Genomic DNA, 21,564 nt, shown 5'->3' on the forward strand with positions numbered 1-21,564 from the left:
AAGTGGTTTCTTTTTTTGTATTTTTAAAATTTCTTTTATTGCCTTGTTGATCTAGTTGTCTTTTGAGCGTCTCGTTTTTAGTCAAACATGTTCTGAAAACGGTCATAACAAAGTTTCATATTGGCCGTCAGTCAGCATATGATTTCACAAGAAATATGAAAACGAACTTTTATTCTTTACATTTGCGTTTCCTAATACAATAGTGAAACGTAAAACCAAACAAGTATTTGGCGCAACGCATAATATAATGTAGGTACAAGTTGCAACTATAATTTTACCAAACGATAAACATTTTGACCATCCGATTCTTAGGACCTAACAAGTTATTTTGGGTTAAACATTACTCATTAATACTTACTATATATTTTTTTAATTAAGTAGGTAAAACTAGTTGATTATAAATATCTGTTATTTTTAAAGACAATTATTTTATATTTACTCCAATTTATGTTCTATCAAAAGAAAGGCAATTATTGTATTGTCTTTTTAATATATTTTACCTATATATTATGGTTTTCAAAAATATTTTATTTTTCAGCAATTAAATGGATAAATGTTTAAAATTAATTTGTTTTGTTAAATTGAGTTAAAGTATTAATAAAAATATCTATTTATATTAATAACCTTTAGCTACTTGTGTGTAACACTGTATTGAAAATTATCATTCGAGAATTGCTTATATTAGTGACTATTACCAACATATTAATATTGACTTAAAGTCCTCAATAAAAGTAAATGAAAAACGTGGCTTAAAACTAGGTCTATTATTTTACAAACATACAATTAAAAGTAAAACTAAATTTTTTGATACCAAAAAAAAAACATTTTTCAAAATAGGGCGATTAGGTTAGGTTAAGTCCAAACTTTGCCAAAAATATGTGTCTCAATTATTCCTCAATTAACATTTTTCAGTTAAAATAAAAAAATGAACTACCATTACAATGGGCCTTAATAAATGCTAGTGTAGAGAGCCCTTAAACCACTTTTTATAAAAGATTAGGGTGGAGTAATAAGTCGTAATTTATAATCTTTTTCATATGTGTGAAACGTGTTATATTTAATCAAATAAATAATAAACGATTTTTGGTGAACAAAAATGGCGCCGCTCTTTAGAGACCACAGGAATTATGATAAGCGCTACTTAAGTATTGTTTCAAAATAGTTCTAACAACTCTATTCTTTCTAAAAAAATGGTGCCTAAAACCTAACCCATCAAAAACCTTAGTTTCCTCATTTCACCTAATAACAGAATGGCGAACTTTAACTATTTGTTTTAATTCTGTATTTATTTATATTTGTGTTATATTGTATTTGCATTCTTTGCGGTCATACGAAAATAAAAAATACTCTTTCATTCTGTATTCATCATTTAGAGATTGTCACATCTCATTAAACAGCAACCCGATATAGTGAACGCCCAGCTTTAGACATTGAGGAAAGAATATTTTATTTCAATACCCCCAAACAAATAAAGTCACACAAAAATATAGACAGAATTAAATTAGTATTATTATTGTTTTTAAATGCATACATTCTTAAAAACAACAGTGTATGTGTGGTGTGTAATTTCTTAAAAACAAAATACTTAAATTTAAATTTACAATAAATATTTAGTTAAAATATGTAATATTATTATAATACAAATACCTCGTATAATTATGGGTGGTGAAAAAAACATTTTTTAGATCATCATTTTATTAGAAAAACTATTAATAGCGTACAACCTTAGTAATATATACTGAATAGGATATATTTTAATCCCTACATTATAATATATTCTTTACTAAAGAAAATGTTGACATGCCAAGTGTCAATAAAACTATATAAAAGTTTAATTTTATGCGCAAACAAACATCAATAATTGAGGGGGTTAATGTCTACAATTTTCTATACTATAATAAGACTTGGAATATACCTAAAGTTCAATAACCATAATTTAAATCCTTAGTATATATATATATATATATATATTACATAGATATCTCTAATGTATAGGTAATAGTAGTAATAATAATAATAATAATAATAATAATAATAATTTTATAAATATAAATATTTTATATATTTATCGTTTAATACTCAAAATTTAATAATCGGAGGGTTGCTTGTGGTACCAATCGAACAAAAATGCAGTTTGCAAATTAAAAAATAAAATAAAATTGCAAAGTTTACAAAAAAAAACTATCTATTTAGTTAATTTAGTTTTGATAAAAATGAATTGTATAAAATTTGATCGTATTTCCTAAATCATAGCAACTTTTTAAAATGTAATTAAACAAATGCCGTTATAAAAAAAACACTCAAGTATCAGGTACAATTAGTGATCATAATAAAAAAAAATTGTTAATAACTTAAATCCCAAATAAAAACTAAACCCAAAATAAAAACATATTTAAATAATAATAATAATAATAAATATTATATATAATATACCTCTGGTATTTAATACCTTCAATTGGATAACATAGTTAATCAAAAGTCCATCACAATTAAACTGATTCGAGTTTTGGTTAAAATAATCAAGCAGTCTAAGATCATTGAGCTCCGTGTACTGCTCTATCTTATAAAAATGTAATAAATATTATAAGACATTAAACAATAAAGATTGGTACCACACGTTTTTGGTCTTATTTTAAGAATCAAGCCAAGACCAATGTAAAAAATGAGAATAAGAATATTCGTAATATTAGTTAAGAAATAGTATTGTCAGAAAGAGTACCAGAAAAAAATACAATTAAGAGCTAATCATAATTACAATGATTTTAACTCGAGAATCAAATAAGTAAAATCAGATAAGTAGAGATTATATTGGCAGGAAAATTGGAATACAAACATCTAATTACTAACTATGACTATAATACACACTTAACAATAATAATTATTAATTATACATTAATTGTAATAATGGAGTTACTTTTTGTTATACAATAATTATGTACCAGAAAGGAGGAATGCATTTTTCATTGCTGCCATTGGTTAAGACCCAAAAAAAAAATTTCTGATGCACCTGCTAGACTAGAATTTGCGCACAACTAAGATAATGGATAATGGTAAGATACTGGAAGTATTTAAGTGATGTCTAATTTTGATTAGAAGAAGAAAATAGGTAACAAAAAAAAAAAAAAAATTACTAGCAACAAACACAAATTGAACTTTGGAAAATTTCTAAGAACTAGATATAGTTGGGACTCAATCAAAATACTTAAAAATAATTATCAGAGGTCGGTAATACATAAAAATAATTTTGGTCTATAGTTACATAAGGGCAATGATTGGCGGGTGGGCTAACAAATTTCCTATGCCTAAATTTTTACATTATGGTTAATAGATTTGACAAATTGGATTACTCAAGCAAAATACATAACTTTTTTGGTGTCCGCGTGTACTGTGATAGCTCGAGCCATTGCACCGGGTGTTCTATCTTCACTACAACCAGATTGATGAGAACCTTCTCCGCTAAACATAAAACATCATATTTTTAAAAATAATACACCTTATTTCGTAGAATAACTATTTATTGGTTGACCTTGAAAAGAAAAAAAAACGTTAGCCTGTTTCATGTCACACAGGGCTTAATTTAAATATTAGAAAAAATAATGATTTATAAATCGAATTTAACTAAAAATGTAGCTTCAAAATGAGCTCATAAGCAAAATTCAAAGGTCGGTCGTATTGCATGCCCTTCCTTTGCCCACATACAGTTTATCTACTAGTATAGTAATGTTACCTGTCATGTTCTTTTTCAACCAAATGGTACCTAGCTCTAAATGCAACTAAATGTGCATAATAAGCTGGTGCAGGTATGGATACAGAACGTGTACACCTGACGTAAGTATGACACAGTTGGTACGTCAAACATTGCAACTCATCAGATTCAAAATGATTGTCATCCCAGAGTACATGATAATGACTAGGCCTACTAGTTCCCTGTAATAAAAAATGAATCACTTATTAATTTTATGAAATATTTGTAATTACATCCAGAAAGTGATAATTACTTGAATTCCTTGATGACTGCATAAGTAAAAATCAAATTCTGTAGGATGAGTTATTCCAACATCAACAGTAGTACCAGCCGGTATATTTCCTGACTTACCAGATTGTTCTTTTTTATCAGCACAGAACAACCTGTATATAAATAAAGGTATATTAGTTACATAAATTATTATGTAGCCATTATACTACTGATTCATACCTAGTGTGATGACGTTTTTGAACTATGATAAAAGTGATACCAGGTTTGTAATCACCTTCTAATTTTATACAAGCCTCTCGTATAGCCGTCAGTTCATGTTGTAAGACCTTGACATAATTAAAAAAAATTGTAGTTCATTAAATTATATTTAACAATATTCTAAACAATTTAGCAGACGTAGTGACTGGTCTTACATGAGGGAATTGCCCTTCAGAAACTCCATCACGATAAAGTATAATTCTATGAGGTTTGTATCCGCCAGTGCTCTTATAAAACATGATTAACAACTCCCTGAAATAAAAATTGCAAGTGTTATTGTAAATTATAAAAAAAAAATTTATACTACGACATACCTGACCATTGAACTGAGTTCTTGTATAATTTCCTGTCTATGTTGTTGAACACGAACAGTAGCTGCATAACGACTTGGATGTGCATCCATGGAACCGACCACAGCGGCAATAGATGGTTTTTTGTTGTCTCCTGCTGGAGGATGAGTAACGTCTGCTCCCAAAAATATAACCGGTTCATTGAATACCTAAGTGATGGAAAATATTTTTTAATATACTTACTAATCTATAATCTTAATTATATTTAATAAATAGATCCTTACTTTGGGTCTTATGCTCGGTACGAGAATACTATTGATTCCACCCAACTTCACGTTAATTTTCAAACATAAGTTTGAAAGGGTTTGAGGTGACGTTTTGTTAACGTTTTTTGCTTGAACACATTGAGTAGCCATTCCAAGAACAGTGTCTCCAACCCTCTTGACTTCAGCTACTCAAAATTAACAATTATTATACTATATTTAAAAAAAAAAAAGTAGTTTTAAAGATTTACCATATACTGGTGTTTTACCAGGCAATACAACAACGACCAGTTGTAAGCCAGTAAATGTAGATTTTAAGTAACGGAACATTGGTTCAACTTGGTCAGGGCCTGTAGCATATTTACCTGTAAAAAAAATTGATTTATTATTTGAACAATTTTTTTCACAAATTGTTTTTTCTAAGGTAAGTATTCTAAGGTTATCATAATAGTATATTTTGTAGTATTGTATTACGTCTATACGTTGAAGTTAAAAAACAAAAGAAAAAAAATGTTAGGGTCTATAGGTAATCAATACATACAATGATAATTATTTATATTGTACCTCATAAGTCATAACAATAGAAATACTGTCATTTTTACTCGACTACTAAATTTATTTTTTCTTTCATTTTCTAAATATAAAGGAACGTAGAAGTATGTCTCATAGCAGGGAATGGTTTGTTTGCTCGCAATGTAATAGTATGTGTGTAGTAATGAAAAAGTTTACGACTAAAACATTATATCACCGTGTCGAACAAAGGACGGAACTTGATTTAAAAAATATATACATTTTTTACTCAAATCGAACAGAGATTCTGAATCGAGTTACTACCTTTTACGCTGGTAAAACAAAAAACAAATGTTATAGATTAAAAAAAATGTTTTTTTTAATAAAAATCGAGTCACGTCCCTCTTCATTGGACACAGCGATATATTTATAAATATTATAGTTGTTGTCATATTTTCACTTACAAAAACATGGTTGCCCGACAATTGGCATACCAGCATCACTGCTAATTTTTTGAAGTTGTGTGGTAAAATTCCTAAAAGAAATAATGTCAAATATAACTTATACAAAAATAATTATAACTAGTTATCATAACAATTTTGAAATACCTTAATGCATCTTCACGGACAGTTCTTTGAGGTGCAAAACAAGCAATTGCCCAGTTACGAATTTCAACACCAGTGAAAAATTGTTTACCTCTCATGTCCCAAACGCCTTGGTTAGGTAGGGCTTGTTGTTTTGTTTGTTGGACATTTAATCCTCCCTAAAATATTAAAAATCGTAGAACAATTTCACAAAAATAAAATCAGTATTATAACAATTAATTGATGCATATATCATTATTATCATACCTGATTAGGTAAAGTTCTTCCTCCATATTGTAATTTTGGGGGAGGTAAAACTCGACCACGTACTTCCATCATACTGTTTGATATGGTAAGTCCAAATTCTTGAACGTAAGAGTCATTATTGAAATCTGCTCGACGAACTAAAGAATTGATTTCTCGTTCGCGGTCTGGAGCACTTCGAGCTGTAGCTTTTATCATTGTGGATGTTTGCATGTCAGTTAATTTTTTTATACATCTTTGTCCCGCAACTATATTACAAACCTAATAGAAAAAATGCATTATTTTTAGATGCAATTATTTTAATATTTAATTTAAACAAACCTCCAATGGCAGATATGTATGTTTGTGTTCTTGTCCCACTTGAAGACAAGGTAAATGTGGGTATCTCAATTTCATTTTGTATTTGTCAAGGAAATATTTAGCAACGGTGCATTCTACAGTTTGGCCGTTTTCCAATTGCAATGGAAAACTAAAAAAAAAGCAACATTTTAAATTGTAACTATTAGAAAATTTTTTTTTGTCAGATAAATTTTTCTCTTAAGATAAATTTAAGTGTAAATATATATATATATCTTACGATTGCATTTGAGCAGGCCTCCTGGTGACATTACATACTCGGTACTTTCTACGCATTGCTCCACAATGTGTTATTTCAATTTTAAGACCTTTTATTTCTTTAGTGAACTTAACTCTCTGAGAATCTGTTAGAGGCTTTCGTTGTTCTCCAATATCTCTTATGTCTAATACTTCACACATGAACTCAATTACTGGTTGTGCTTTGTAAAAGGCAGTCGCAGAGACTAGAAGAAAAACATAATTTAGTAAAATAATTAAATCACAAATAATTTTTTGATAAGTGATTTGTAATACCATCAATATTAAGCATCATTTTCCATTGTGAAGGACGAACGGACTGATGAAAACCAAACCAAACCTCCCTACCACCACCTAATGGATGATAATATCCTTCCGGAGATGAGAAGAATGATCGACCAACCGGAGTGTAGGTCATTGATGGGAGATGACGCATAACAACATCTAAAGCCTGAAGAGAAAGCAGAACATTAGAATTATAAAGTCAAGTACAGCACAGAATGTATGTGGTTCAATTACCAAAATTGCATCATATGGTATTTGTCTAGTGCGGCCTTCAAGAGCTTCTTCCAGAGCGAAAAGAGATACTTGTGCTAACCATTTAATATTGACACGAAAAACTCTGTCTTTACCTTCACCAGGCAAAGTTACCTAAAACATAATTACAATTATGTTAAACATAAAATAAAACAAAACATTTAAATTAATATACACACCTCCAATTCCATACGATCGTTACCAATAGGCAATGGGTCTCTAGTATATAAATTGTTACGGCCATCAAAGACGGGTCTAAGATTACCAAAAAGTTTGCTGTATGCATGTACCATAGTTTCAATGATTTCTCGATTGACTTTTCTCGGACATTTATCAGGCTGAATGTTGATATCATAATGATGTACATAACCACGTGGCATTGATATTTGAAAATGATTTGCACGCAATACAATTGGCCGACCTTCCCGTCCCAAGTTTGGGCGACGAGGACAATTAAAAACTATATTGAAAAAAAAAATTGTGTTTTGTTAATAGATTTTCACTTTTAATTTTTATTGCCACTGCCACTAAATAAGCAGTGCTTGTGCAAAGGGGGATGACCAACATCTATTTTATAGTACTGAATGAATCGAATGCAGTATTTCTAGCGTATAGTTTGACGCCATGTACATCTACGCCACGCAAGTTAACATTAACAATAGATATATTATATCGGTACAAATTCACTTTACCGGGCGCCTTTTTTTAGATTTTTTTTTTAAACTTAAGTATTTCTACTTTTGGTCATGGTCCTTTTTTTTTTTGCCTTAACAAAAAAAGCCTTTGTCTGATAACGATTGTATAAAATCGTAAAATAAAGTATAGGTGTACACCGGCGGGCACCCATGTATGTCGATATTGGCGATGTTCAAATGTCTAAACTCCTAAATCATATTTGCCAGGCAAAAAATTCTTGCAGATTCATAATCAGCATTAAAAGTAATATCAATTTAAAAAACAATCGGAATAAAAGGGTGCCCGATAAATTAGATTTGTTCTAAAAACAGTAAAAAATAAATTTAAAAAAAAAGGTGCCTGGTAAAGGGAATTTATACCATTTTAACATTATATAACTGCAATTGTATTAATTTTCAAATAATTTACCTGGTACATCAACTAATTGTGGTTGTAGTGCAGGAGCTTGGGGTTGAAGAACTCCCATTGCTCCAGGCACACCCACTGGAACTACTGGTGCAGCCACTGGTGGAGCAGGTGCTAAAATTAAAAAAAAAAAGTATAGTTAATACAAAATATTTATGGCTGTTTGCACCAACTATACTTAGAATCTAAGTATGGTTGGTGCTGCAGGTCATTAGTAGTTTATAATATGTATACCTATAGTATATGTAAACAAAATACGCTTAATTAAGTATCCTCATAACATAATTTTAAATAATATATGAACACTGTCACAGTTCTCTTTTAGTACATGGTGATCCTTTAAGTATATTTAATGTTAACGCTATTATATAATTATTGATAACATAGAAAATAACTCTTTTTGTTCTTGAAAAATTTAAATGGTTTAATTGATAAATTTAAATACTCAATGGAATTTAGGTTTCCAAGTTTGATAGTAAAACCTGAATAATATAATTATTCAGGACTTCAACAGAAAAGTTTGATAATGATTATAATTTAGTCAATGGAAACCACTATTTGCGCGCGAAATAAATGTTTACAGAATGACGCAAAAATCAATCTCGATAACCATACAGGGGATTGCATACACTATCTATGCTGATCGCCAAGTTAAATTTGTAGCGCATTTAGGGTATCGTGTTGCAAGACCCCATCGCGGCACGGTGGAACTTGCTTTATGGGCTCAGTAATAATAATATTTGTGTTAACAAATAATGTTTCCGAATTTATGGGACGAAACAAATAAGACGTGTATCGGCAAAATGTTTCGACAAATACAAGGAAAACGCCAAGCGAAGATATACCCCATGCAAAAGCGAACCGACGGGGAAAAAATAATATTTAACGAATGGAGGTCATTGCCTTTGTCAATTACAAAGCTACACCACATAGTGCATGTACTCACGTTGGCCGACGGGATACATGGCTGGTTTCTCGTCCGTTTTAGTTACGGGACAATACTTATGACTAATGGTTGTCCGCGTTACTGGCTAGTTTACGACGGAAGACATCAACTGAGAGAAAACATTTTAATGGAATTGGAAAACTAAACGCCTAAAAGGCTGATTAAAAACCAAAAACCACAACAAACTACACGTAGCCCCAAACCCAACGACCAGTGTTGCCCGACTATATTATAGATTTCATTTTACGTTTGCGCTATCGATGCAAATGGCCGACGGTTACCACGACCGCGGTACACAACGCATAACCTCAAACGCAGTTAACAACCGTGCGCCATAACAATTATTATTGTGTTGTATTATATTATCATAGGCTATGGTTCACGAAGATCCCGCTGTAGGGACGACGGAGATTTTATTGATTAGTACCCAGAAAAGCAAAAAGGACGTTTGCAATAGTTAATATGTCTCTTCCATTTTCCGGCTCGAAATCGAAATCTGCTGGTGTGTTTAGCGCTATCAGAAAACAAACGCAGTTGTTAAATCTAAAACCGGCCAAAAAAGTTTTGGTCAAGTTTGACCCGTTTGGTGAAAATGCCGTCACGGTCAGGTAATAATAATATTATTATGATTGCACTATAATTCATTCAATTTCAGTAACCCCCGGTCAGCAAGAGCAGCCATTACTACGATAAAGTATTTACAAACAACATTAGCTAAAATTACCCAATAAATAATAATTGAACACTACAGATTTATATAAAAATCTAGTATTTTTTATCATTACCAAATTATGAAAAACGATGTTCCATAATGTATTTTCGAATAATAATAATAATAATAGACCATGTTTTTATACTTGTAATCTATTTTACTGATGATTTACAAGTTAGGCGATTCCGAAATGAAATCAATAGTAAATTAAACCGAGTTCTGGAGGTTATAGATTTTACTTGTAAATTTTGTGTTAAAACAAGTATTTAATTTTTGAAATAAACATATAGGTGATGCACTTACTTCCATTACAATGACCGTTGATGTTCTCATAAACAGTCTTGTAGCTGATTTCTTGAGGTACAATGAAATTTGCATTGGCTTCCATGATTAGTTTTGAATTATTTAAATCTAAAACAAAATATTTAAAAAAATTATAATTTTTTAATTTAATATTATTTTATTTTTAGAAATTTTATGTACTATTTTCATATTCCTAAGATAATTAATACAAATCCTGCGTGTATTCTAAGAAATCAAGTTGTCAACGACAGAACTGAACCAACAATTGAAGTTTCTCTTGGTAAGATAGGTTTTTTTTTAGAGTATACTAACTATATTCTATTAACATAACATTTGTTTACTATTTTACAGTTAATGGTGAATCTGTTTTGTTCAAGTGTAGCAACCTCACTACCTTAGAAATATTTCAACAATTTAATAAGCACATTACACCTTTAGCGCCTAAAGAAGAAATAGCTGATAACGTAGTTACAAAGACTGAAAAAAAAAAGAAACGTTAGAAGACATGGCCAAAAAAGAACATTATACAACAACAATTATCAATGGATTCTATAATCAATTACCTGCTTTCACAGATGTGTTTGATGAAGAGTCTTGGTATTTATTTGTAATATGTTTTGTGATGTTTACATTAATAGTTGTTTTTATATTGTCAAAGTTTATAAAATTACAACCTGTAGACTGGTAACCAAAATAATCAGTGAAAAAAATTATATAATTAAATATAATTAATAGATTTTATGTAATCCTGAAATTGGTAGTGTTATTTTTGTACTAATCAATTTATAATTTCTTCAATTGTTTGCTGCTTATACACAGAAAAAGAAAATAACTTTTAAGTAATACTATTATTATTCTACATGCAATAAATAACATAACAGTCATTAATTGTGAATGTATACTTTATTTGTAGACAAAAAAATCTAACCTAACCTTATATGAGACGTGAAAGATTAAATTTAATAATATGTAAAAAAAAAAAAAGTAGACAAGTGAGTATATTAATATGTATACTTGTTTTATCATTGTTTTTAATTAACCTGTGTAATCATATTCAAATTGATATAGTTTAAAAATACCAATTAACTTATTTTTCTGTTCCATCATGTGTACCTCATAAAGATTATTACCAATATTTTAAATCTTGATTATATAATATTTGAGATAATTTTAGTTCTAAAATTGTTTCTTTGCAGATGATCAAAAGGTTTATTACACAGAGGTAAACGTAAAAACTGTTCTTAAAACTGTAAACTGACCCATATAGATTTTGTTTATATTGGTGTATTGTAAACTATTTAATATTAAATGCAAGCCCGATTCTATAACTTGGCAAAATGGGCACTTGCCCAGAGGCGCAAGAGAAGATTGGTCTGGATGTGTGTGGTGGGGCGAAAAGGCAAACCCGTTTAATTTGCCCATAGTGCCACGAGTGTTAAAAACGGGCCTGATAAAATGCGTGCAAATGTAAAAAAATGGCTTCTACCATCTACATTAATAGCATAGCCATCAATTGAGTATAATATTATTATAATGACGCTCTTTGGACAAGAATACAGACACAATTTAAGTTAATACAAAATAAATAATAAGAAACATAAACACAAAATGTATTACAGACACACTACCAAAAATAAATACTACGACAATATACTTTCTACAAAAATAAATACTACGTAATAAAAAAATCAATATAACAGATTCAGTAGCTTTTTACAAGTCTGTGTAGATCTACTTGACCACCTTTTTCAATAATGTTATATAAAAATTATATGTACACTAGTAAATTAGTCGAAATGGATTTAGCTGTAAGGAATCAGCGTTGTTCTAAAGAAATAAGTACTGACCACAAGCATTCTCTGACCGATAGACCTGCTACTTGCGTAAATCAATCCAGAGAAATAAGTTTTAGCTTTTATGGACATGCAAATAAAAAACATTAATTTAGTCAACTGGTATAATGTAAATAATTTAAAACAAAATTATCGGGAGTAGGGAATATGATGCAAAAATTAATTATACATGCACATCTTTAAGTCAAAGATTTGAGGATTATCTTGAGTCCTTTCTTTTACAATTTCATAAATTTAGATTTAAAAAAAAAGTTAATCCATAAACAAATTTTTTTTTTAAAGGTTGGACTTCTGAATATGAAATAAATTTTCAAATTGATAAATAATAATAAACGGTAATCATCACTTGTCTATTGTACTCATAAATAATATTGGTATTAATTGTTATGTTATTGTTATTATTGCCTCTCATATATTTATACATTTATTGTATTACAACTAATTGTAAACTGCAAATAATGTCACATTTATAAATATGTCATATATTTTTATAAGTAATAAACCTGTTTGTTTTAGCGTTAAAACATAACATTTTTATTTTTATTGTAATTGGTATCCTAAGTATTTAAAACTAAATTTGTAGAAAAAAAATGCATTATTGACCTAATTTCTAATAAAGCAATTATCTAATGAGATAAAAATGTTTAATTTACACTATTTTTTTTTACTTTTAAAAGACTTATTCATAAGCCATAGCCTATAGAGCATCTCGTGTCCTTAAAAAATCTATACGGAAGTTTTACCATAACAATTTGTCAGAATAGAACAAAACATTACACTTGAAGACCAAGAATTAAATTTAAAAGACATAAATCAAAGATTTAGTCTTCTATAAGTTATTAAGTACAATAGGAATACATAATATGTTATTTAGTATAATAAGAACAATAATTAACAAATAAATTAATTCTAATTTAAGAGACTTAATAAAGCAAGTCTAGATATCTAATTTAAATAGTTATGCTATCGAATCTTGTTAAACTGGTTTAACCACCCAGTTAAAATAGTCAAGAGATACAATTTATAGTGTTAAGTGTTCGCTTTTAATTATTAATATAAAATAATTTTGAATATAGTATCCTAAAAGAGTTGACTGTACAAAACTTTCATGTATTACAATCATATAACTTTCTTTAACGTAGCTTATCACAAAAAATTCTCAACTGAAATCAATATATTGTAACTTGTACCTACTGAGCTTACTAGATTACTTAACGTGTAGTGTATCGACTAATACAAATTTGGGCAACAGAATGATAAAATTAATTTATTGATCGATGATCAAACAATTGATTCAATCAAACGCTGTAAGTAAAATATTAGAAAACATTCATTACAAATATGATTATACCTACTAACAATTTATTAGTTAATTTAATAAATCAAAATACTGGTAGAAGAGCATGGATAGCCATGGAAAGTCTAACGGATATCACTTGCATAATTATAACACTACAAACGATTATTACCGTAGAAAACGTTAACTATAGTAAAATTATATGCAATTAATTTTAAAAAGAATAATACAAACGGTATCATGTTTGCTAAGTTTGTCTGATGCTTCATATTTCAATCGGCACACTTGACCGACTCAAGTATATGTGGAAAACTGTTAGCGAATTGCGTTGCAACGATTTGGCGTTAAACGCGCGACGCTAATGTGTAATGACCATTGCACGAAAACAGCGACTTAAAAAACAAAACCTTAGTACCGAAATCCGTCTTCCCGTTGTTATCTCTCCGCTGACCACCGCAACAACAATAATATTATTATTATTCCAAAAATGGCGAACACACGGTCGCGCGCATAGCGTTACGATTATTTACTAGAGATAACAATAGTATGTGCAAAGAAAGGCGTATAGTAACAACTATAACAATAATGGCGATATTATTTTTATCCCGTAAAGTATAATATTATTTTTGTTCTATAGTACCTTAGTCCTTAATGCGCTGGTATCATGACCGGTCCGGGTATTAAAAGGGATGTTTACGTTGTACGGCGGCGACACTGGTCTACTAAACGAACGTCTCAAGGTCAAGGTCTTGTTGTCGTCCACGACTCGAAGTTACATTATTCGGTGTCGCACACAAGTCGAATATTATTTTTATTGCCATTTTCTTTTTCCATCACAACCGAACACAGCGGGATTTAATAATCGGTGGACGGCAACGGCGGCCGAGACGCATAAAATAAAGTGCACAGCACACGAAACGATACGCTGAATTTTTATACACCGAGCACGACCGGTTGGTGGTAATGGATTATTTTTTTAATAATTTTTTTTGCGCGTTATCAACCGTTCGCGTAAAAACGACAACAAAAGAATATTATCGCACTTGACCACCAAGACTACTATTAATTACTAGCATGTAACGTTGTTAATATTTTAGTTTTGCACCGACTGCGTACAATAATAATAATACGGCACAGATAATGAAATATTATTAATAATAATAATACACAACACTACACAAACATGCGCGCGCACACTACACCGCTCGTAGAATGTCGAGTGTCGACCGCTGCTGCTGCTGCACACTTGACTCCGGGCATCCCTTGAGTCGAATGACCGTCAAAACGCGGAGGACCTGACCGGGTGGTGGGGATGGTGACGACCCGAATAATCGATACAACCGGGCGGCGGCGGTGGTGGTGGTGGCGGCCTTTGTCAGGGTCACCTGATGGCGGTGGCGAGCAAACTACCTCCACAGCCAGAATCACAACGTTATCGTGGGAAACAGGCCTCTGGTGCGTCGTATCTCTTGAGGGGGATGACGAGCAAACAGGTCAGCGGGGTAACAGGTAACAACAACAATAAAATATTAGGTACAAACATAAATGGTGGCGGGCGGCGGCTGTCGTACGAGTGCCGATGGAACGTTGGTTTTGCTGGCTTCGAATAAGTGAGTGGAGGGGGGGGGGAAACCAGCACGTCGCGATTTTGGCTCACGAGACAAAAGCCAATGGCGTGTAAAGGACAACAAGGAAACAATTCTAATGAGACATTCACAGCCCTTAAGGTACCTGTACACTGTAGAATTTTTTCGTAGAGTACCTCTAGCTAGAGGTCTCTACGCTTAGTCAGTGTACACAACACCTAGAGCACTCTAGCAGTTGCCTCTCTAAACTCTAGCTAGACCAACAAACTCTAGATATAGTAAACAACAATCGACAGTGTACACAGAGATAAGACGCTCTAGCTAGAGTAGTCTAGGTCTATTCAACATGCTAAATAGAGTAAATAGAGCGCAGGCAAATATCAACAATTGACCTGTACGTGTACAGTTTTTTTTTGATATTGTTTATATAAGTATATAATTTTCATTGTAATTTTTATTATAAGTAATTGTTTCAAGTTGTAATTTTTAATATTTTCTTATGAATGTACGATGAGTGATTTTGTGTGGGACAGAAAACATATCAATAGAACTCATTGAATCGTTTCTTGGACTTTGGAATTGTTCAGTTGTTGAAAGAATACAGAGACAGACAATTAAAGGCCAAATGAAAGTTTCACAATTTTCGGTGCAATTTCTTACCCACAACCTCTTCGTTCATTTCTTTTTTTAAGTTTCCTGATTTTTTTTTTAATTAAATTATACGCTACAACTGCAGTTGCAAAACGTTTTCGGTCCGACATTTTTTGTATGAAGTATTGTCATCAACTACGCTCTAAATGCTCTCGGCAGAAATATCATGTACAAATGTACATAGGTCATAAACTAATCTAGGTAGATTAGCTCTACGCGCTCTCAGAGACTGCTCTAACCAGAGCAAATTTCTTAATAGTGTACATACACAGCTAGAGCAGTCTAACTAGACTAAGTCTACTCTACCTAGATTTTACTCTACAGTGTACAGGTACCTTAAGAGAGCACACAGAAAATGCATGGCCTGATTTAGCAACGTGAACCATAAGCTAAAGATATCTTTGACGGCATCATTTCATAATTAATTAAATAGATACCTCCCCAACATTATTTCTTCATTTATATTATATTAATACTACTAGAAACCACTTGATTGAGAAACAATATCGATGTTTTTGAAAGGCAGACATTATCAAAATAATATTTAATTATCATCATAGCTGTGACCCATAGTACTTATCAAATTTCAACCCCAATTTTTTTGAAAAGCACAAAGCAACTCCAGAAAGCGTATAAAAAATCATTTTTGATTCTGTAATTTTATTTCTTACTTAGCCTAATTTATATAGCTGTTACTTCCTATAACTCAAGAAGTCAGCCAAAATTCCTCCTCTCTACATAGGGCACTATAGTTACTTTCCACCCATAAAAAGGACATTGGTCTGATGCAATAATACCAATTTGTATTGTATAATCATACAATAAGGAAAACTGAACCTTAAATATTTTGAATAATATTGTGTTGGGATACTTAAAACCTGTTTAAGTCATACGACCTAATACAATCTATACTACACAATCCAAATTTTGTTTGTTTTTAGTTTGCATTTTATATTATAATTTTGTATTGGTTATAAAATAAGGAAATCTATTAGCAATTGTTTATTTTATAGGGGGGCATAGGCTCGTGCGCCTAATGAGAAATATGGTCTCGTAATGGTCCTTATCACTTAATGTAACCATTAATTTAACATTTCAATAGTGATACAATTTATAATGATCAATAACTGTCCAACGATTATTATAGGATCTAGCAATTCAAATATTGAAAGTTAAGTATTGTCATTTATCTTAAATTGTATTGTATCTTTATATTTTAGACGAAACAATATAGTTGGGGAGTAAACGATAAGGAAAAGAGAAGACACCTAAAACCTTATAAATATCCCGAATACTCCCAACAGCCCAAATCTATAATTCAGTTGCGAAGTCCTTTATAACTTGGGTTTCCGCTGTCGATTATAAGGAGAAAGTGTTTAATAATCAAAAAGTGTCTACTTTAAAGGGGGTTAGAATTAATTTGAGATTAATTTGAAATAATTAAGCAAACTTTTGCTGTAAGTTTTATATGACTAATGGCATCTCAAATGATATATACAGAGTGATTCTTCTTAACATGGGCCACTCAATATTTCAGTGGGTTTACTTAAAAATAAAATTGTTTTTTTTTTTAATAATGTTTATAATATATAATGTGATCTCAATTTTACACAAATTGTTATGTTCCAACCCCCCACCCAAATTAGTGTTTTTGATAGCAAATTTTAAACTTAAATGGTACGGTGTATAGTATATTACACTTTTAAATCAAGAATATTTTACTTAACACTTTGACTATTTGATTACCAGTTTTTAACTTTTTTTATAGTTATAATATTTTAAAAGGAAGGCAGAGGGGAAATGCGCGCAGATAAAAATAATACTACACTCCACCTTTCCTTCTGCCCTAAACTTAAAACTTCAATAACTTTAAAAATAGTTATCGAAAACTGGTTACCGACCAGTCAAAATTTAGTACATTATTTTCAATTTAAACATTTATTGTTACCATTTAAGTTTCAAAAGTTAGTATGAAAATAATTAGTTTGGGAGGGGCGTAGGAACATAAAATATTGTGGAAAATTGAGATCACATTAAGTAAAAACTCTATGAAAAACACAATTAAATTATTAATCAAATCCAGTAAGATATATGAACCTAATGAGTGGCCCATAATTTAAAAAAAAAACACTCAGTACACTTATTTTCACTTCTCAGTTCACTGTATACTAAATACTAATAACTACGAAATATCTAAAAAAGATTTTATGAAAACCTCAGATAAAAAAACCTACAAAAAATAAAGAATCAGTTCTTCTTTAATTTATTTTTAGTCTTAGGAAGTACCACCCCCCTACTTGGTTATAGCGCCTATGGACACTTCTGTTTAATTTATTTGCACTACACACGGACAGTGACATCACACACCACTGGTGAACACTATACCTCCATTGGTGTGTGATAATATTGAGTAGAACATGTTTGATGTTATGATAATATAATAAACTTTTTGACACTATCGAGAAATTCACGGTGTCGTTTTTCTGCACTCGTGTGGATAAAATTTACACTCAACCAGTACATGGAATGTGCGTTATCAGTGCAGTAGCACTGGTGATACTAATCATTATCATGCAAACTGTGTACACCAGTATAGACTAGTGCAGTCTGATGGAAAACGCTATTAGTTAATTGGGTTGTTATCTTTCTTATGGATGCAGTTAATCGCTTTAGCTTGTTTAAACAGATTTTTAAATTACCATGACAAATGCACTCCACTTCGCACAATGTTTTACAGTTTTAGAAATTATGGTACTATCGTTATCCAAGGGACTGTCCGGTTTAACTTATCACCAGACACTATTGGATATTAGGTCGTAAAAAACCTCAAAAATGTATAGTCATAAATCATGAATGGTGACAATGTCTAATGATGCTAATGGTAGTGTCCTAACTAAAATACGTCCACAACAATTTGTGTAATCGTCGAATCCATTAGACTACAACATTATACCAGCCTCACTGTGTAAATCCACTGATATTGTGTAATGGGACCAAGATAACATTTTAAACGATAATAATATATTGTATTGAATTGCACTTTTTTTGTCGTTTCTCATTCGTTCAAACTGAAACGTTAATCGCTTTTAATTTTTAGCTGCATCAAGTACGCTTCGTTTTTAAAGGCAGCCAATCCTCTATCATATCTAATCCTAAATTCTATATCTATAATAAAAAAAAAGAGAATAGTATACACAATAAATACCTACACTTTTATAACATTGTATAAAAATCGAAAATTTGAATATCAAAACATTTTAGAAATGTCCTAACGGGAAATTAACTGGTACCTTGAAAATAAGGCAAGGAATAGTTCAGAAAAAACAGATACCCAAAATTGTCCCTTAAGCTATTGTATCGATTTTAGCCCGTGGCGTGTGTGAATGGTATTATATAGGCTCTTCAATATATTATCTAAATTCTAACTACCTGCCTGCTTAAGGTCGATCTAGTGAACTATGACAAAAGAGACGAACAGGGTCTCTGGGCATTTAGGGACTGTGTCTATCTGTGTACATGTATAAGTATAATACATATTTTATTTTTACAAAATTTAAGTATAGAGGTTATAATTTTAACTGTAATGATTTTAGTCTACAAATATTGTACGGCGAGTTATCAAAATAATCGCACACAACCGTGTCACATACCATTAACCATTCCAAGGCATAAATTAACATTAAAAATGTTATTAATGACTTATTTTTTAAATTTCAAAATCACTCAAGTTATCAGATTATTGTACATTAATACATTAATTTAATTAACTTTTATAATTTTAATTTAGTAATACATTACACGATACAAGAAAGTTCCTAAGGTATAATCAGGTAATGAGAGTAATAATATATGGTAACCAATTTTGCAAGGTTTTTTTGGCTGTCAAGATGTAGCCTTTCAAATTTACCTTAAAAGTAAAAACTAATAATAAACCAAATACTTCTATCACTATTGTTAGCACAAAATATTATCACAATTAATTTAGATGCTCCTAATCTATAATATCGCATTTTGATACCGTTTACTAAGGAGTAAATTGAATAGTTGAGACCTAATGAGGACCGCTACGCCCATTTCAGTCGTGCAACATAATATGTGTAGTAGTGTTGACTGCCGAGGCAAGAGGCACAGGGACCGACCACATCAAAATAATCCGGTGCATTCAAATCAATCTTAACAGAAGTAGGCCTGCTCAAGCCCGTATCCACGCCGTCATTATTAAGCGGAGTGGACCACTGGGTGCAGCCATGCTGCCCAATGATACTCCGACCATGATACCTAGGCAAAACCCAGAGCTGAGAATGAGCAAAGCGGGACCAAGAACAAGACAAGGCCGATATTCAAAAAAGGAAAGAGGAACCAGGCCGTAGTCCACTCGGTGTGTGAGATAGACTATTTTGTGTGTGTCGATTTTTTTGTGTTATTTCCGAGCTGAGAGGCCAAGGCTAACGCATGTTCCATGTTAAAAAACAATTTTTCGATATATTAATATTGATTGACATTAGACATAATATGTATTACTTTAGTGAAAAAACACGAATTTTGTTTACCGTCGTGCCGGTCACCGCCTATTTCATCGAGCGCGTCAACACATGTCGACTCAGTGAAGGTGATCATATGCCAGACATTGTTTTCCACAATTAAATAGGAGATGTTATTTTCATCAATATGTAACTGTTTTATTATTTTTTTAAAAGTTGCACTTTATGGCACACCCTTTATGTATTTTTAATCAAATAATAAATTTGAAGCATTTTTGCTGAACTTTTTCAATTTTATTTTTATCATAAATCGATACTTTATTAGACTGCATTGGAATGCAAATTATCTTAATAAAATATTAAATAAATAATTAAAGTGAAAATGTTCACATCACTATAGACAAATTTACATATATGGTTAATCAATTCCAGCATTATGATTAAGATACTTTAAGGATTTTAAAAAATAGTCTTATTACAATATAGGTATATGCCTACTGAATGGTCGAAAGTTGCGTTTTATTTCAAAAATTCACAACACTCATTCTAATTTGATTGAGAAATTTGTATGTTCTATTTAATACATTTTTATTATTTATCTAATTACAATTAATTTATAATATAAACATTTGATGTGTTGAAAAAATTTTCAAAAAAATATATAATAACATGATATGTTAGTGGTCTATTAGAGAATGCCGTTTTTAATTAATTTTTTTGTTTTTGATAAATTGTTAGTTATATTCACTTTAAAAACAGCTGATTAATTAATCATATAAAATGATGCCGTTGAGTTGTATTTACTATTCTATGTAATTAACAAGTAAATATTATATATATATGTATTTAATGACCGTTTAATAAGACCATATTCACGTTCATAATACATACAACGGCGTTTTGGCTATGCAATTGTGATACATATCTGCGCTTAAACATTTTCGCCGTTCATTTTATACATTATATTTCCTCGAGTTTTTCAGTAAATTAATATTTATAAAAAAATAAATATTAGTGTATGGTCATTTATATATTTTTAATTATTCTTAATATCTGTTGAGTTACATAGTTTCTGGTCTTATAATTCCTTTCAATTTATATGCTCACAATGACTTCGTTAGAGAATGAATATTTTAACAAACTATTTTTATAAAAAAAAAAACATATAAACACATAAAAATCATTGTTGTCTATTCGTCTGTTATTGTTTAAGAATTGTAATAGATTGGCTTTTAATATTTCATATATAATTTTGTATTTTTAACAACTACGGGACTATTAAGTTTCCCTTACAATATACAAAGGTAAGTACATTATATACAATTTCTCAGAAACGAGTAATTGTCAAACATTTATCC

At 30.6% G+C, this 21,564-nt stretch overlaps 3 protein-coding genes across 4 annotated transcripts; 2 read left to right on the plus strand and 1 right to left on the minus strand.

Annotated features, from left to right (window-relative positions):
* Positions 1-1,634: 1,634 nt before the first annotated feature.
* Positions 1,635-14,707, minus strand: LOC126836065 (protein argonaute-2). Of its 2 annotated transcripts, XM_050569058.1 has the most exons (19): positions 14,129-14,707; positions 10,339-10,446; positions 8,381-8,491; positions 7,456-7,736; positions 7,259-7,390; positions 7,016-7,190; positions 6,723-6,945; positions 6,467-6,614; positions 6,149-6,406; positions 5,906-6,060; positions 5,762-5,832; positions 5,039-5,152; positions 4,809-4,975; positions 4,549-4,733; positions 4,390-4,486; positions 4,196-4,302; positions 3,999-4,128; positions 3,728-3,927; positions 1,635-3,456 (listed from the first exon to the last, which is right to left on the minus strand). In XM_050569058.1, exons 2-19 carry the CDS (start codon positions 10,421-10,423, stop codon positions 3,348-3,350), a joined length of 2,748 nt encoding a protein of 915 aa, XP_050425015.1. In that variant the 5' UTR covers positions 10,424-10,446; positions 14,129-14,707; the 3' UTR covers positions 1,635-3,347. The 2 variants fall into 2 exon arrangements, with proteins under 2 accessions (XP_050425015.1, XP_050425016.1); XM_050569059.1 differs by lacking the exons at positions 10,339-10,446; positions 14,129-14,707 and adding an exon at positions 9,324-9,553 and having other exon boundaries at positions 1,636-3,456.
* LOC126836073 (uncharacterized) lies at positions 9,687-10,860 on the plus strand. Its single transcript, XM_050569074.1, has 3 exons — positions 9,687-9,931; positions 10,506-10,618; positions 10,690-10,860. The coding sequence occupies exons 1-3, from the start codon at positions 9,786-9,788 to the stop codon at positions 10,836-10,838; spliced, it is 408 nt and encodes a 135-aa protein (XP_050425031.1). The 5' UTR covers positions 9,687-9,785; the 3' UTR covers positions 10,839-10,860.
* Positions 10,844-11,226, plus strand: LOC126836074 (uncharacterized). Its single transcript, XM_050569075.1, has one exon. It carries the CDS (start codon positions 10,844-10,846, stop codon positions 11,024-11,026), a length of 183 nt encoding a protein of 60 aa, XP_050425032.1. The 3' UTR covers positions 11,027-11,226.
* Positions 14,708-21,564: the final 6,857 nt, after the last annotated feature.

Source organism: Adelges cooleyi, unplaced genomic scaffold (assembly GCF_023614345.1).
Source record: "Adelges cooleyi isolate 19-005CV unplaced genomic scaffold, UGA_ACOO_1.1 ACOO_flye_CR_arks_rails_tigmint_CR_PRNA_23, whole genome shotgun sequence".
Taxonomy (NCBI): domain Eukaryota; kingdom Metazoa; phylum Arthropoda; class Insecta; order Hemiptera; family Adelgidae; genus Adelges; species Adelges cooleyi.

Coding starts and splice junctions, on each gene's coding strand:
- LOC126836073 (XM_050569074.1), top strand. CDS start 9,786: ATGTCTCTTCCATTTTCCGGCTCGAAATCGAAATCTGCTGGTGTGTTT. Junction 9,932..10,505: donor GAAAATGCCGTCACGGTCAG/GTAATAATAATA, acceptor TTTTATTTTTAG/AAATTTTATGTACTATTTTC. Junction 10,619..10,689: donor AACAATTGAAGTTTCTCTTG/GTAAGATAGGTT, acceptor ACTATTTTACAG/TTAATGGTGAATCTGTTTTG.
- LOC126836065 (XM_050569058.1), bottom strand. CDS start 10,423: ATGGAAGCCAATGCAAATTTCATTGTACCTCAAGAAATCAGCTACAAG. Junction 7,191..7,258: donor TACCATATGATGCAATTTTG/GTAATTGAACCA, acceptor CTTTCTCTTCAG/GCTTTAGATGTTGTTATGCG. Junction 5,153..5,761: donor TGTCGGGCAACCATGTTTTT/GTAAGTGAAAAT, acceptor TTTTTTTTACAG/GTAAATATGCTACAGGCCCT.
- LOC126836074 (XM_050569075.1), top strand. CDS start 10,844: ATGGCCAAAAAAGAACATTATACAACAACAATTATCAATGGATTCTAT.